The 13,930-nt window shown below is 41.4% G+C and overlaps 3 protein-coding genes across 4 annotated transcripts; all 3 read left to right on the forward strand.

The window, feature by feature from the left end:
- Positions 1 to 1,315: 1,315 nt before the first annotated feature.
- LOC107273900 (homogentisate 1,2-dioxygenase) lies at positions 1,316 to 4,370 on the forward strand. Its single transcript, XM_015752510.2, has 8 exons — positions 1,316 to 1,422; positions 1,525 to 1,660; positions 1,727 to 1,863; positions 1,944 to 2,130; positions 2,198 to 2,377; positions 2,468 to 2,691; positions 2,776 to 2,902; positions 3,654 to 4,370. The coding sequence occupies exons 1-8, from the start codon at positions 1,405 to 1,407 to the stop codon at positions 3,980 to 3,982; spliced, it is 1,338 nt and encodes a 445-aa protein (XP_015607996.1). The 5' UTR covers positions 1,316 to 1,404; the 3' UTR covers positions 3,983 to 4,370.
- Positions 4,371 to 4,866: 496 nt separating this feature from the next.
- On the forward strand, positions 4,867 to 12,937 carry LOC107273870 (verprolin). Of its 2 annotated transcripts, XM_025091174.1 has the most exons (8): positions 4,867 to 5,828; positions 5,980 to 6,150; positions 6,262 to 6,426; positions 6,540 to 6,653; positions 6,711 to 6,806; positions 10,023 to 10,391; positions 10,664 to 11,126; positions 11,190 to 12,937. In XM_025091174.1, exons 1-8 carry the CDS (start codon positions 5,751 to 5,753, stop codon positions 12,815 to 12,817), a joined length of 3,084 nt encoding a protein of 1,027 aa, XP_024946942.1. In that variant the 5' UTR covers positions 4,867 to 5,750; the 3' UTR covers positions 12,818 to 12,937. The 2 variants fall into 2 exon arrangements, with proteins under 2 accessions (XP_024946942.1, XP_015607948.1); XM_015752462.2 differs by having other exon boundaries at positions 10,664 to 12,937.
- Positions 7,337 to 8,109, forward strand: LOC112495278. The gene is made up of 2 exons (XM_025091175.1): positions 7,337 to 7,766; positions 7,869 to 8,109. Exons 1-2 carry the CDS (start codon positions 7,532 to 7,534, stop codon positions 8,033 to 8,035), a joined length of 402 nt encoding a protein of 133 aa, XP_024946943.1. The 5' UTR covers positions 7,337 to 7,531; the 3' UTR covers positions 8,036 to 8,109.
- Positions 12,938 to 13,930: the final 993 nt, after the last annotated feature.

Genomic DNA, 13,930 nt, shown 5'->3' on the forward strand with positions numbered 1-13,930 from the left:
AAAAAATGTTTAACCCTAAAAGTACTATCGACGGGTCATTTGAACCTGTTAGAGCCAAGAAATATGTGTATAAAAATATTCGGTAGGTTTAGTGTTAATAAAAAAAAAAAGTACTTAAATATTTTATCTTCGTATAATTTTATATTGCAAAAAGAAGAAGTGAATATTTCTTTAATCGATAATCCTACGTGACAGCGACTGTTGATAAAAAAAATAATGAGCACGAAATAAAATTGAGAAGAAACTTAAACGTCTCTTAATTTTATTTCTATTTTCCTTCGAGCTTCTCCACGGGAAGAAATCTTTAATCCAAGAGAGATCGCAGGGTGCTCCAGATCCTTTGGCAATCGTACACGTGAGTCCTGGATAATAAGACAACGCATGGAGAAAATGCACGTCGTAAAATCTTTGCCGACTTGTGGTTTCTAAATGACGAATACGTCCAAGAAAGCAGCAGATCAAATAATAAAATGTCGAGAGGAAATTGCAAATCTCTTGGTTTTCCAACTGACACCAGGATGCATCCTGTAAAATCTAGGTTTACCTACATTCTACATATACGTGTAATATAAATCAGACGACCAATTTATTACGAAAAACAGTGCATGTGCATCAACGTTCGGACTCTGACAGTCAACCGTGATGACAGTATTGCACATGCACTATTGCATTTCGAAAAAAAATTTCGTGAACTAAAAATTTAAAAAAATGTCTCCCCCGCACGTGACTACGAAAAGGGAATAAAAAATATTTTGAAACAAAAAATTTTTTAAATATCGATTATAATTATAAATCAGTATTAAAAGTCATTAGGGTAGAAAATATAGTCTGCTATAATTATAACGGGTGATAAATAAAAAAAGTTTCATGACCTGCGGCCAGAGTAAAAATCGTCGAACGATTGTATTATTAAGTAAATAGTTGCTTGATCGTTGCAGCGTGATCGTTTAATGACTCTGATGATAAATTAATTACTTAATAATGCCGGTAATCAGATTTTACTTGAAATGGAAATTTATTAATTTTTTTATATTTTTTTTTGCGTTTGGTTATTCCTTCATATTTTCCTCTTAATACTTTCCGCAATGCATTATCATTTTTTTTCTATCATTTTTTTTTTACTGGTTACCAAGCCTACTAGCACGTGATCAGGGGCCCGCCGTTCAGTACGGTAATAAATATTTTCAAATAGCCGTCCGATATCAGGAACCTGCACCGTGGTCGAGCCTGTTCCCGTGGTCGTGCCTTCGGATGCTGGGCTCGCGATTGGTTGATAGTCAAAGACGTAAATACGTTTTGCATAACTTCTATCTTGTTGACGCGACTCTGAGGCCGTCCGGCAGCTTATAAAGTCAGGCCGATTCGAAACAGTCTTGTTATTCGAGTGAAAGAAAAGTTTGCGCGATGAAGGACGATCTTAAGGTAGTGCGAACATAGAATATTTGCACGTAAAAATGAAAATGGTTAATGACTTTTGAAAATGGGGAAAATTTTATTAATTATTTTTTAATTTCATTGTACCAGTACTTGTCAGGATTCGGTTGTGAATTCGCGAGCGAGGATGAACGTTGTCCTGGGTCGCTTCCGGTTGGTCAGAATAGTCCTCAAAAATGTCCATACGGTTTGTACGCCGAACAATTGTCCGGCACTGCTTTCACTGGTGAGTAAAAATTCGAAAAATTTTTAAGAAATTAATTTTTTGTTACAAAATTTTTTATTAAACTAGCGCCGCGTTTGGAAAATAAAAGATCCTGGCTTTATCGCATAAGGCCGTCCGTTACTCATGAACCGTTCGCTTTGCTCGAGGATGCTCGCGGAAGTCTCACTTGCAACTGGGATGAAATTCCGCCGAATCCAAATCAGGTAAATGATAAAAAAAATTTTTTCAAAAATTTTTAAATTTCAAAAAAAAATTTTACATAGCTTCATCTTCGATTTTACAGATGCGATGGAAGCCGTTTGACGTTCCAACGCGTCAAGATCCGGAAGTCGATTTTATTGACGGTTTACATGCGATTTGCGGCGCGGGTGATCCGCGCGTCCGTTCCGGAATTGCTATACATGTTTATCTATGCAATGCGTCCATGCATGACAAGGCCTTTCAAAATTCCGACGGAGATTTTCTTATCGGTAAATAAAATGACGAAAAAGTGTAACTTTCACTGGGCATAATTAATTTTAAAAAATTTGTTATCAGTACCGCAACTGGGAGCGTTACAGATAACCACGGAATTTGGAAAACTCCGCGTTGAACCAAATGAGATATTTGTAATACAGCAAGGCATGAGATTCTCCATTAACGTCTTTGGTCCATCCAGAGGATACATATTAGAAGTTTTTGACAATCACTTCCAGTTACCAAATTTGGGACCAATTGGTAATAATAAAAAATACCAAAATAACGATTGCCATTGAAGTTCACTAAAAGTTCATCTGTCATTTTTTCTTTTCTAATTTATACACAAAGGAGCAAACGGTCTTGCGAACCCACGTGACTTTCTGACCCCAGTCGCCTGGTACGAGGATCGTGAAATTCAATTCAAAATCGTTTCCAAGTATCAGGGCAGATTATTCTCCTGCCGCCAGGAGCACAGTCCTTTTGACGTAGTAGCCTGGCACGGGAATTACGTACCATATAAATACGACTTGGATCGTTTCATGGTGATAAATTCGGTATCCTTCGATCACTGTGTGAGTATCGAAATTTTGATGAATTTACGTGATATGAAAAAAAAATTTCATTTTCACGAACACGTCCGTATTCATCGTTTTTAGGATCCCTCAATCTTCACAGTCCTAACGTGTCCATCGTTGAAGCCAGGAACGGCTATAGCGGATTTCGTGATATTCCCACCGAGATGGTCAGTCCAAGAACACACGTTCCGGCCTCCTTACTACCACCGTGAGTAAATTTTGATGAAAAAAATTTTATTAAAAAAGCAAAAACGAAGGTTTCCAGCTTCTCTTGAGGATTCGCCTTAGAGAATTTAAGATGCCCATAATAATAATAACGTATAAATATAATACTACAATTCATTGAATCCATTACAGAATAAGAGGTTAAGGCGAATTTCCATAAAATTCCTTGAATTCTCTTATTACTCCGTCTCTCTTTCCTCTTTGATATTTCTATTTTCTTTCTAAACCGCTTAAGCGACTCGTTCGACCGGTAACCCGATGTCGTCGTTCCGGAAGACCGTCTCGGGAAATTGGCCTTTACTTAATCGAGAGAAAACTCCGAGTTTTCCACTGCATCCCCAATTCGTATTGTTAAAATGCGTCTGACTATGCAGACTGGAAAGTTCGCGAAACGTCGGCAATACGCTGAAATTCGAGCGAAAACCGTTCGGAAGACACAAATTTGACTGACGACTCCATTGAATTTTCGTAAACTTTACCATAAACTTCATAGTCCCACGTATCGTATTGGTATACGTACATGTTAAAAAAAGAAGGCAGTGCCCACATCAGGTTATCAGTTGTAGAATAAAAAATGAAACGGATAATGGTTGACTCGTATTTTATTATTTTGATAACCGTCGATAACGATACCGCCGAAAGGTCAAGGAACGACGAGCCGAGCACCGAATCTAATTATCGATCTGAACTGTCATTGTTGTTCAATAATGAACGAGTTTCCTTTCCACTTGCAGGTAACTGCATGAGCGAGTTCATGGGTCTTATTAAGGGTCGCTACGAGGCCAAGGAGGAGGGTTTCCAAGCGGGCGGCGCGTCGTTGCACTCGATGATGACACCTCATGGACCGGACGCACGTTGCTTCGAAGCGGCATCGAATTCAAAACTCGCGCCAGAACGTATCGCCGATGGGACTCAGGCTTTCATGTTCGAGTCCTCGTTGAGCCTGGCCGTGACCAATTGGGCTGAGAAGATTTGCCATAAATTGGACGAGGACTATTACAAATGCTGGAAAGGACTGGTGAAGCATTTCGATCCCAATTGGAAACCAGCTGACGAGCAATAGTATAAGATTTTAGTTTTATCCGCCATTAGTGTGTACATCGTATGCGATATAACTCCGTATAACTTTCTATATATATAAGATAGGGCCTAAGAACGAACGTTTCTCTAACCTGCCCAATCCGAAGGCCATTCGGATTCTCAGTCACGAGCGATGTGAACTGTTGCTTGCGGTTTCTGGTTCCGGTACGTTCGTGAGATTCTGTGCGAAAGTGGAAGCTTCTAGAAGTTTTTACTGTCGGTGTCAGTCGAAGCTGCTTGGTTAATATGGATCGTAGATGCGTTGGCCTCGAAGAGGATAAATAAGAATTTACTTATAGATTTAGACGCAATCGGGATGTATGTAGGTTAAATGGATTTTTTCGAAGTAAAGTCTGTTGTATTATAGGTTACGATGCTCGTTGTATACTTACGATAAAGTTACGGCAGCGTAAATTTTCTTATTATGTATACTGCTGTTTCCTCATCGCGCAAGAAACTTTGTTTTACGAATATTCTAATGGTTAGGTCCGATGGGAGCATAAGGCAAATGGGTCTTGCCACAGAAAGTCTAAGAAAGCCATTGCTGCACCGGTAAAATGCAACTACCGGGAATAAGTCATCGAGTTAATTGTTTCGACATTTTTTCTGTCATTGTAATACGAGGCTCGATGAAACGTCATCGTCTGTTTTGTCTGTATTTACAGAGGACGAAATCATTGCGCGAATTTAAATGTTGCTGGAATAGATTTAGTATGCGCTATTCCTGATTTCTGCCTTTGTTCTGTTCTGTTCTCGTTCACTTTTCACTGTGCTGGTCTTGCTTTTATTATTTTTTTGGTTGGGTTGAGCATGTTTCTTCGAGTAGTCATAAGAGGCTAGTTCATTCTGTTAGAGTGAACTATGGTGATGGGGGTTGCCCATCTGTTTCATCTGCTGAGCTTGCTCAGTGGGTCAGGCCCAGGTTGTGGTCGCAATATGGTCTCTCCGGACCGGCCTGACGGACCTCAGAGGGGTCTCCTTCGTGGAAAGATAGGATCTCTAGAAAATGGGCGGGGTGGGGCCCATTTCACAAAATTCTTTCTCTCCTTCTTCATTCTTTTTCCAACTTTGAAGATCCTTTTCTCTATTATCTTCAACGCTTTCCTTCGTCCAACCGATCATCAAAAGACTAACTTTGAACGGCATACTGGTTTATTCTCATTGTCAGATTTTCAGTATGTTTAATTCTATATGAGATTTTTCTAAAGGCTAATTAGAACTAGAAAAACGTAGCTTACGACTAATAGGTGGCTTGTGATTGTGAATCTTTAAGATTAATATTTCCGTAGATGGCGATACTGTTAAGGAAATGATAAGATAAAGTCTCTTGTAAAACTTTTTGTTTTACCGACCGAGGCCCTAATAAACCACGGCATATCTGGTAAAAGGTTTAATCTACTTTCAGTCGATGTCTTCACTTCGGTTTCTTCCTTATCGACAACTGAGAAGTAGATTACATAGCGGTGTAGTCTATGTTGGAAATATACGTACCTGTAATTTGAGCCATAGTCCTTCTGGTATGCTTACCGCAGATGGCACCACTGTCAAGAAACTTGAAATTCAAAAATTCAGTGGCCTCTCGGACCGAAACAAACCTCGTTAAAATGATTATTCCACTCAACAATACGCACATGAAAATGTTTCGGTCTGTCGCCTGGCTACGAGCACTGTTTATTCGATTCAGTTTGGAAAAGCCGAACGCCTCATGAAGGCGTCTCAAAAAATTCAAGTAACACACCAACAACACTAAGATGTTTTCCCGAGCCGCAAAATCCGTCGTTAAATCTCTTGGACAGCGAAAATATCATGTCGGCGAAAATACTCTCAAGGTGAAGTTAAACAAATTTCCCAAAAAAAAAATATATATTTTAACGAAGAAAAATTAGTAACAGTATTATCCATCGTAACTCCTTGAATATCTTTTTAAATGTGTTTTCTTCTAAATATCTATAAAAAAGAAAATCTTTAAATCCCTTCTAGACGACGGTCGTAAAAGCTGCCGGAGGAATCGGACAAAATATTTCGCAGCTTCTGAAAGAAACTACAAGATTGAATCAGCTAAGCGTTTACGATGTCGCCAGGACCAGTTTACCAGGAACACCGTCAAAAATATCCTCGATAAAGTCAAAGGATCAAATTTTACAATCACAGGTATGACATTCTTTAATTTTTATCCTTCATAATTTCTCCTGCTACTTTTCCTCCGTATCTAATCAGAAATGTACACTTTTTTTTTTTTTTTTTTTATTACTCACTACAAAGAACAACCAAAGTCCTTCCTCGCTTTCCACGCAAAAGTTATTGCCTTCAGGATTGGCAGTGGTTCCAGTTAACAATCGGAAGAGCGAATCTCTCCCTTCGGTCGTAACCATGAACCAAGAAAGTCTGATGTCCTACTTTACGACTTGTGAACTGGAAACAGATAGGGTACGATTCTTGTACTAATTGTCCCTCTTGTTTTTGGGAATAGCCCCTAATACCCAGAGTGCCAATTAGGAAAGTTTAGGGACAATGGAAATATCGTTAAACTGTTCTTACAGGCGATACCGAAACTCGACCCACTAAGTTCAGAAATGGCTGCTGAGATAACGAGTGAAGGGATCACTGGGAATTCGAGTATTCGACAATTCACAAATTCCCCATCATTGCCAACGGTAAAATTAATTTGATCGGCCGTAAGAAAAAATTTTTCAAAAATCATTTTCACGTAGATTGGATCCAGTGGACTAGTGGAGGGTCTGGCGAAATATAAAAATTTGAAAAATTCACTGAACGCCACGAATTCTTCTATGGGAAATTGGAAAGAGGTATTAAAATTTCATTTTTCGAATTTTTTATTTTATGGCTATTTTTTTTGTGTGACTTGGTTCAATTCCATAATCCGCATGGTTCATCCTTGCGCAATTTATCTCGGAAGTATCCTGGGGTTTGAGGATCCTTCAGGATCCTGGTGGAGTGGTAATAAGAGAATGAACCCTGTCCATAGGGGAGGTCAACGTTCTGCCTAAGTCACACCCTTGTTCATGAGGATTCAGGATGTCATTCAGGACAAGATACCGAGGTCCTAGCGAGTCCTTGTATCCAGGACCTTATTGCCACTCTACCAGCGTCTGGTAGAAATTTTGTTTCAACTATAAATAATCCTGAGGATCCTGAGAGGAACGATAGTCCTCTGTGGGTACCTGGAAATTTATCAAGAATATTAAAGGATCCTAGATTACATGAATTGAATCAGTATCTTCAAAGATGTCAAAGTCCTGATGAAGATCCTTACTTATTTAGACTTCTTCAAAATGCCAGGATACCCAGGACTGCTTTGTCAGAGATATTAAAATTTTATGAGCAACCAGAAACGGCAAGAGGGAGAAAGGATGTTGAGAATGATTTTTCGACAAGATCCATATATCCTGTAGATTTTTTACTTCGTCAAGGATCAAGGGACGTAAATAAAAAGGATCACGGAGTGTCGTTAAAAAAGGAAGAAGATCGAATTTTGCCAAAAATTCAAATAAAGTCAAATAAGAGCAGCCTGATGTGTCTTCGAAAAGATCAGAGTGATCTAAGGATATTATCAGTTTTTGATATCCTGGAAAATATTGGGCAACGCTATAATAATTTATTGAGACAAAATCTTTGTAAATCCTTATCCACCATGTTGAGAAGCTGCTCGAGATTTTTGGAAGATCTTGCTCGGCATTTTTCAGAAACTGATCTTGCTGTTGGGTCCAGTTCAACCAGACAGAGTAATCTTGGAAATATTATCAAGGGTCATGAACCTTGTAGCTTTCAACCAATTTTTGGATTATTTGAGAATTTTTGGAAAAAAGTAAAAATCATTGCTGACAGTGTTACTCTGGTTGTCTTTGAAGGATCTTCGAACTTCGGGAATGATAAAGGATCAAGGAGCAGCCTGGGTGGTTCGAAGGATAATCATGCTTTTGAATGGCTCTCAAAATGGACCACAGACGGGATACGTGATCTGTCGAAAAAAGTGGAACGCGTCATAACGTCCCTGGAGGACAGATTACGCAGATAATATAATTTAAAAAATTTTGAACGAAACGAGCCAAAATTATAAAAATTTTTCGAATGACCTTGCGTATCCGTGTGTCCTCAGGAGGCTCATAACTGGAGCAGTATACGTGCCTCGCCCAGAGTCCTTGGAGAAATGGGTCCTTCGAGAAATTCTTATCAAAATGCCAAACAAGAACTACTGAAGATGCTACCCGAATCAAAAGATGTAAATAGAGATTTCTCATCCACGAAAAAGAAGAGGAAGCGGAAGTGCGTCAAGAGGAAACTGAAGAAGCAAGTTGAAGAGAAAATCGAAAATTGTTCAATGGTCGTACAAGCTCAGTCCAAAAAGGTTTCCCCGCGTGAACGAAAATCAAAACCGTATATCCCTAAGGGTATAAATGATAAAACTATTAATAAGGGAGACTGGATGTTGCCAGCTATCTTTGATAACAGAAAACCAGTTTTTTTGCACAATTTTGAAGGAGGTGAAAATATCGTGCGATGTGGAGTCACAATGATAACGCAACCTCCAGATCAGTATAATTTTAACGAAACGAAAAAATTTAAAAGACAAAGAGATAAGGTGATAAAGAAAAAAAGTGTTGGAAAGATTTCCAAAAAATTATGTGAATCTAAAGGGGATATTGAAATTGATAATAAAATTAGGTCGGTACATGTCAGTCATGATAATATTCCAGTAGAAAAGATGGACTGTGGAGTTCAGATGAATTTTGAAAATGTGCACTTTGATAAGGAAGACTCGAAGTCTTTGGAAGAATTCCCGAAGCTGGAAACGAGTTACGATAAAAGTTTTCCAATAATTTTGAAAGTTGAAAGAGAAGAATCCGAGTTAGATATACTGACAGATGATAAATTCGAATCTGTATCGACCGAAGAAATTTTCAAAATTGATAAAAAAATAAAAAATAACGATAACCCATTTTCATCGAAGCATCCATCGATATCTACAATGAATTCGTACCACATTGATGATTTGTACGAAGATCGAGAATTTAGGAATGATCCAATGGAATCGAATGATCTATATCTGGCAGGGAAGGAGGAGGACACGAGATCAAAGTGCAATAAAATGATTGAAGATTATTGTAAGAATAAAAGAAGCGGGGAGAAAGGCAACGAGAAGGATTCGTGCAAGAAAGAAAAGAAAATAAAGAAGAAGAAGGAGGATCCATGTAAGAAAAAGGAAGACCCTTGCAAAAAATCAAGAAAGAAAGATCCTTGCGAGAAGGAAAGAAAGACTAAAGATCCTTGCAAGAAGGAGAAGAAAGAGAAGAAAAAATCAAGAGAAGACTGTCCCGATATTAAAAAGATCGAACCGTGCAAAAAGAAAAAATGTCCGCCAGTCATCAAGGCGCCTCCGTGCCCAGAAAAGAGTAAAAAGGACAAAAAAGATTGTTCAGGGTGCATCAGTTTTTTTTCGGAATTGCATTTTCAAAACGAATTAAACCAAACGCCAAGACACGCTGTGGACAACGATTCGATAATTCAAAATCGCAATATTCTTTACGATGGGCATCATGCTAAATTGAATTTGCATAGTAAATCATCAAAATGGGATACCTGGACAGTTTCGCGTATAGCAGAAAATCGTAGTCTCGACATTTTTGGTATTTTGGAAAACGAGGTGTAAAATATCTAGACAAAATAAGCGAATATTAATTTTACATGAACAATGTTCCAACTTTGTAAAATTTATTGTGAAAAGTTCTCAACTCGTCATAGATACTGTATACGATAATATGTCAGTCAATAAATGTTTATATAAAAATCACAGTATATATAGAATTCAAAATTTGGAAAATCATACAAAAAAATGTCATAATTTTGACAAAATTTTTGGATTTCACCGGATTTCAAAAAATCAACAACATAACCTCGATCGCCATTCAATGCTAAGTTACAACAATTTTTTTCTACTAATTTAAAATTTTCCAAAAGACCCTTTCCAAAGGATCGCACCTAATGACGGTAATCTTCTTAAACAGAATGAAAAGCTGGTCGTGGCCGATTCCCAATATTCCGAAAAGACTCCAAGAACGGTCCTGATGCAGGAGCCTGGTGATAGAGTGCGTAACGATGACTATTTCCCACTGGGCGAGGAGTACGAGGACGAGATCGGTACCGACGATCACGGCCTGTCGCGTGGAAATCGGTCAGGCAGATCGCAAGACCGAAAGATGGAGGAGGACTACGACAACATGATCCCGATCAGCCTGAGCGACAAGAGAGGACTGGAGAGTGGGAGAGAGAAATCCGTGCTGTTCGTAAGGACCAATCCCTGGACAGGTACCATCCTGGATAAGGACATCACGGAGAAGGACACCTGGGAGAGGCTGCAGACGCTTATCGATAAGGTAGCAGAATTTAAGCGACGAGTTTTTCGTACGCGAAAGGTCGAGGAGCAGGTAGGGACTAAGATGGAAACTAGAAAAGAGAGCGCGGATAATAAGACAGGATCAACGGGAGAGAATCAGGAACGGGTAGTAGCGACATTGTGATTTTATTTGGTTGATGGGAAGTTCGGTCGACTCTTTTCTTCGTGTTCCCTGAGGGAGGTGGATATATACCAGGGCACTGGATGGGTGTAGACGGTGATCTGGGTATATATCTGTATTGTGTACCGCAGGCAGTGCAGAGCAGCAAGGGTCTGAGACTTGGTGAACCAGACTGCGGAGAAGGTCGACCCGAGAGGCCAAAAAGGGGACCCTGCCATCCGCCCGATGGTCCATGCACTCCACTACCGCCACCTGGTTACCCGTGCAAACCCAGACCAGAGAAGAAGCCCTTCTGCGTGAAGTGCCCGCCGAAGAAACCATGCAACCCGAGAACATGCCAGTCAGAGACAGAGGGTACGTGGACTGGAGGGGACGTGGAGGGATCTGTATTGAAATTGTATTGTAAACCGCAGGCAGCGCCTGAGGCGGTCGGACCTAGAACATGCGGACAGATCTTAGGATCGTACGGGACAGCTTCCGGTGAGAGACCAGAATTTCGAATTTGGAAGGTGGATGGTCTTTGCTGCGGTGGTGAAAAGCCTTGGGGACTTCTGGCGACGAGGAACAAAAGAGGGTGGCTCTTTTCGGTACAACGTGGGTACGCAAGTCGATGGGGAGGTAGAGGGAAAGGATCATCTTCCGGAAAATGTCCTCCAGGTTCATCAAAACCACCACCGACCGTGGCCCCGGCGCCGTGTCCCGAAGTCGCGAAGAAGAGAAAGAAGGTACAGTGTCACGAAGAGAAAAAGCAGAGTCCTTGTAGACCGGGTCCTAAGCCATGCCCGCCACCTCCAAAGTGCGTACCGCCACCTCCACCATGCTGCCGACCAAGACCGCCGAATCCAAAATGTCCATGCGGACCACCTCCACCCTGTCCTCCTCCTTGTCCCTGTCCATGTCCTCCTAAGCCAGTCGCGCCACCTCCACCTAAAATATGCTACATGAAATGTCCACCTCCGCCTAAATTGCCAAGATTGCCAAAATGCATAGCACCTCCACCGCCACCGAAGCCACCACCACTGCCCAAACTACCAAAGCGACCCAAGTGTCCACCTCCTTGCCCACCTCCATGCCCACCACCTCTGCCGAAGTGTCCGAAATGTCCACCTATGCCGCCGCCATGCCCGCCGTGTCCGCCGCCGCCACCCTGCGAACCATGCCCGTGCCCACCACCATGCCCACCTCCATGCTGTCCACCTCCGCCACCATGCCCACCTTGTCCACCTCAGAAGGAATGTCCCACGCCTCTTCCGTGTCCTCCACCACCACCACCTCCCGTATGCCCGCCGTGTCCGCCTTGTCCACCGTGCCCGAAACCCAAACCCTGTCCGCCAACACCTCCATGCTGTCCATGCCCATGCCCACCTCCACCACCTCCGTGTCCTTGTCCACCGCCGTGTCCTCCACCTCCAGCAGCACAACAGCCATCGGAATGCCCGAAGCACGTTAAGTCGTGTCCACCGTCTGGCAAAAAGGCAACCAAGTCCCGGAAGAATGACAAGACCAACAAGCGCAAAATGTCGACCTACCAACGTCCTACCGATTCGCTAAACAATTCCCTGAAGGAAATCCAAATTGGCAAACCCGGAGAGCAATCAGCAATGAAAAAACACACGAGACACTTCAAAACAGCCTGTTTCTCTTTATTTTCGTCGTCCGGAGACTGTAAGACAACTGACGAGATTTGTGCCGAAAAAAAAAAGAAATCGTGTCCTACGGAAACCTGTAGTAACGCACAGTCACAGGGAGGATGTTACCCGGAAAAGGAGGTGTGCCCGAAGAAAAAAAGTAAAAAGAAAGACAGATGCCTCGAAGCACTAAAAAAGTGTCCCGGTTGTTTGCCGGTTGGAAAGTGCGTACAGCCACCTCAAGCGCAAGTAGAGAAAATAACGTACGAGCCGCCGATCTGTCCACCTCCAAAATTTGCACCGCCCACCCCCTGTCCACCCTTGACCGATATCAACAAAATGGACGTTTGCACCGAGCACGTTAACCAAAAACCGGTTTGTCCGCCACCTCCGCCAATGCCAAAACCACCTTGCGCACCCGTCATGCTCTGTCCGTGTCCACCTCCACCGAAACTCCCGCCAGGACCATGCCCGTGTTCGATATCTCTAACGGAAAGGGAACCACTGCCACCTTCTACGCCATGTCCTGCAAAGCCGAAATATCCCTGCCCAGAGAAAAATATTCAATGTGATCTCGACAACGTGAATATGATCTGCAACAAGAAATCCAAGAAGTCCCGCAGGAAGGACAGGAAGAGTAAAAGCAAATCGCAATAATAATATAAAAAAAATTGTCATGGCCCATGGCTCGGGAAAACCAACCATAGCAATACAGAAAATTCAAGGCTTCCTCGTGATAAATAAATGCAACTCAGAGTATTTTAATTTTTTGCAAAATTTCTTCAATACTTATTTAACATGATTTATCAATAACGGAGAAAAAAATATATTTATTCGAAATCATAGGGAATTTAATAATTCCCATAATTGCATAACAAGACCCATCCATGCGAGCTATGAAATTGGTATATGAATGCCTCGTTACAATAATACCAACATTTATATACGGGTAGGGGAGGTTATCATAAGACAGTAAGTGTAGTGGTAGCAGGGGAACGGCGGCTGCCAGGAAGGAGGGCTGTTATCATTTTATTATTGCAAGGGTGAGCACCCTTGATCCAACGATAGAGACTGCGAAGACGTCATTTTAGCTTTACTTTCCATTGTGCCCGCCCACATAACGTAGACCATGTGAAATAAAGAGGACCTCCGGGTTAAGGGCCTCTTTCCCAAGATATAATTCCTGTTTCCGGTCGATTCGTCGATTCGACGCGACGATCTACATTCCGCGAATGAATATCCTCATGCGTTTTTACGATCAGGTGCGGAAACAGTAAATTTTTATTAGGGTGCCAGTACTGGGGAATCGTTCACGGTACCCAGATAACGCAGGGACTCATGAAGAATCGAAGCAAAAGAATCAAAGTTGCGAGAGATTAAAAATTTTTTTTATTAAATTCCAAAAATTAAAAAATATCAAAAAAGCAATATACTAACAAAAAATTTCAAAAAATTTTTTGTTATCTTTCATCGATCGACCCTAGGGAATTTTTCTTACCTATACAAGGACTTTAATCGTGGAAGTCGATAAAATCCCTAGAATCTGGTGAACACTCAGGATAGCCAACGCGAAAGGCACGGGATGGATAAACTTTGAAGCGACTGTCCCCGGAGTTAATGCATAATTCAAGAATCGTCACCAGCGAGGATATTGCCAATTTGGCGTCGATGAAAACACGATCGGATTTGTCGTCTGCTAGAATGGACCACGGGACCGTGTATATCCAGTGAATTTAACACCTTCCCTTCCTTCAGGACAGTCCTGGAATA

The sequence above is a fragment of the Cephus cinctus genome, unplaced genomic scaffold (assembly GCF_000341935.2).
Source record: "Cephus cinctus unplaced genomic scaffold, Ccin1 Ccin1_scaffold1857, whole genome shotgun sequence".
Taxonomy (NCBI): domain Eukaryota; kingdom Metazoa; phylum Arthropoda; class Insecta; order Hymenoptera; family Cephidae; genus Cephus; species Cephus cinctus.

Excerpts from the sequence above, each read along its gene's own strand:
- LOC107273900 (XM_015752510.2), top strand. Across the intron at positions 1,864-1,943 it reads TTCCGCCGAATCCAAATCAG|ATGCGATGGAAGCCGTTTGA; the intron begins GTAAATGATAAA and ends TCGATTTTACAG. Across the intron at positions 2,903-3,653 it reads CCGGCCTCCTTACTACCACC|GTAACTGCATGAGCGAGTTC; the intron begins GTGAGTAAATTT and ends TTCCACTTGCAG.
- LOC107273870 (XM_015752462.2), top strand. The coding sequence starts at position 5,751 with ATGTTTTCCCGAGCCGCAAAATCCGTCGTTAAATCTCTTGGACAGCGA. Across the intron at positions 6,654-6,710 it reads ATTCCCCATCATTGCCAACG|ATTGGATCCAGTGGACTAGT; the intron begins GTAAAATTAATT and ends ATTTTCACGTAG. Across the intron at positions 6,807-10,022 it reads CTATGGGAAATTGGAAAGAG|AATGAAAAGCTGGTCGTGGC; the intron begins GTATTAAAATTT and ends CTTCTTAAACAG.
- LOC112495278 (XM_025091175.1), top strand. The coding sequence starts at position 7,532 with ATGTGTCTTCGAAAAGATCAGAGTGATCTAAGGATATTATCAGTTTTT. Across the intron at positions 7,767-7,868 it reads TCTTGGAAATATTATCAAGG|GATCTTCGAACTTCGGGAAT; the intron begins GTCATGAACCTT and ends TTGTCTTTGAAG.